This window comes from Pipistrellus hanaki, assembly GCF_964339955.1.
Source record: "Pipistrellus hanaki genome assembly, chromosome: Y".
NCBI classification, from domain to species: Eukaryota; Metazoa; Chordata; class Mammalia; order Chiroptera; family Vespertilionidae; genus Pipistrellus; species Pipistrellus hanaki.
The window spans coordinates 1,690,159-1,691,599 of record NC_140525.1 but is presented as its reverse complement, the minus strand read 5'-3'; the positions used below and the strand labels follow the sequence as shown (position 1 = coordinate 1,691,599).

The window sequence follows — 1,441 nt, the reverse complement described above, 5'->3', positions numbered from 1 at the left end:
AACCTCTATTTAGCTGTGAGAAATGAATCAAACAGGGTTGTGGGTCTCAGCCAATTCCCTCATATGATTTCAAAGACAGAAACTCCAGGATTGGAGAGGGCGCAGGTTGTACTGAAAGGCCCTCCCTGTGAAGAAATCTTTCTGCAGCAAGACCCTCCTTTACCCAATAATAATAAAGATGGCTGAGGAGTGGTTGGTTTGGGAAAAAAAATTTAATGAAGTTCATTAACCAATCAATGAGCCCAATTTGGACATACTGCAAATGCCCACTTTCTGGTCAAGATGGCTTTGTGAGCCCTTGGAACTATTTCCTAGAGCATCCTGATAATACTGCACCTCCACATTAACTTCACTTTGTGGATTTGCAAAGCTATGCAACTGGGAATTTCACACTTCTGAGGCCTCAGGTACACTTGGCTGTCGGGGGAGAAGCTGGTAAGACAGGGTAAACAGCCCACTCAGCAGTATCAGGATGGCAGCCAGAACTGCCACGGGGACTGTGCTGCCAATCTCCTGCCGGTCTGGCCTGAAGGGCATGTGGAAGGATGGTGGGAAGCGTATGCCGTCTTCATTCATCACAGCGTGGTAGTTCCAGATCAGAACAATGAAGATAAATACCCCAGCTATGATGCTCAGGGCTCCGGAAGCTAAGAAGAGATTGCAGGTGTTTTCCTTCTGAAGATGAGCCACACACACTCTCTGCAGACCCATGATGGTAAGCACTTTCCCCAGGAGAGCCAGGAGGTTGGCAGCCAGCAGCAGGTGCTGAGTGATGCGGATATTGAGAGGCAGGTAGGTGTCACTGTACGTGTAGCGGTGACACGCTATGGCTCTGCTCTGGAGGTTGTTGGACTGGTAAGTGCAGAACTTCCACATCCCTACACAGGCCAGCCCTGGGGAGGTTGCAGAGCTGCTCTCCATGTACCAAACGCGCCACTCGGCCAGGCCCATGCAAGTCATGGAGAAGATCCATCCTATGGTGGTGACAATGAAGCCCGCTACTTGGCAGTTGGCACTGTGGACCAGGGAGGCCATGGCCATGTATCCCGGGGAACTGCAAACCAATATAGAGCATCATTAGGATGGGTCAAACAGTCCTGGAACCGGCCCCTGGGGATCAGCGGGGCTATATTGGAGAGGGAAATTCCAAATTCCACAATGGAGACACTTGAACCCCATTCTCTGCTGAGGAAGGGTCCTTGGGAAATTTTTACTGATAGCTTTCAAATATGTAGACTTTCACGTTGCAGGGTACCTAAGTGGTTAGAGCGTCTTCCGAATAAGCCAAAATCGCAAGTTCAATCCCTGGTCAGTGTACATACAATAAGCAACCAATGAATGCGTCAGTCACTGGAATACCAAGTCAATGTTCCTCCCTCCCCTCTTTCTTCCTCACCTCTCTCTCTTCCCCCTCCCTGTCTCAAAAATCAACCAAAATATG

General features: G+C 49.4%; 1 protein-coding gene across 1 annotated transcript; it reads right to left on the bottom strand.

Moving 5' to 3' along the window:
- Window positions 1-387: 387 nt before the first annotated feature.
- LOC311615856 (claudin-34-like) lies at window positions 388-1,041 on the bottom strand (the record flags this gene model as incomplete). Its single annotated transcript, XM_084871289.1, has 1 exon — window positions 388-1,041. The coding sequence occupies one exon, from the start codon at window positions 1,039-1,041 to the stop codon at window positions 388-390; it is 654 nt and encodes a 217-aa protein (XP_084727415.1).
- Window positions 1,042-1,441: the final 400 nt, after the last annotated feature.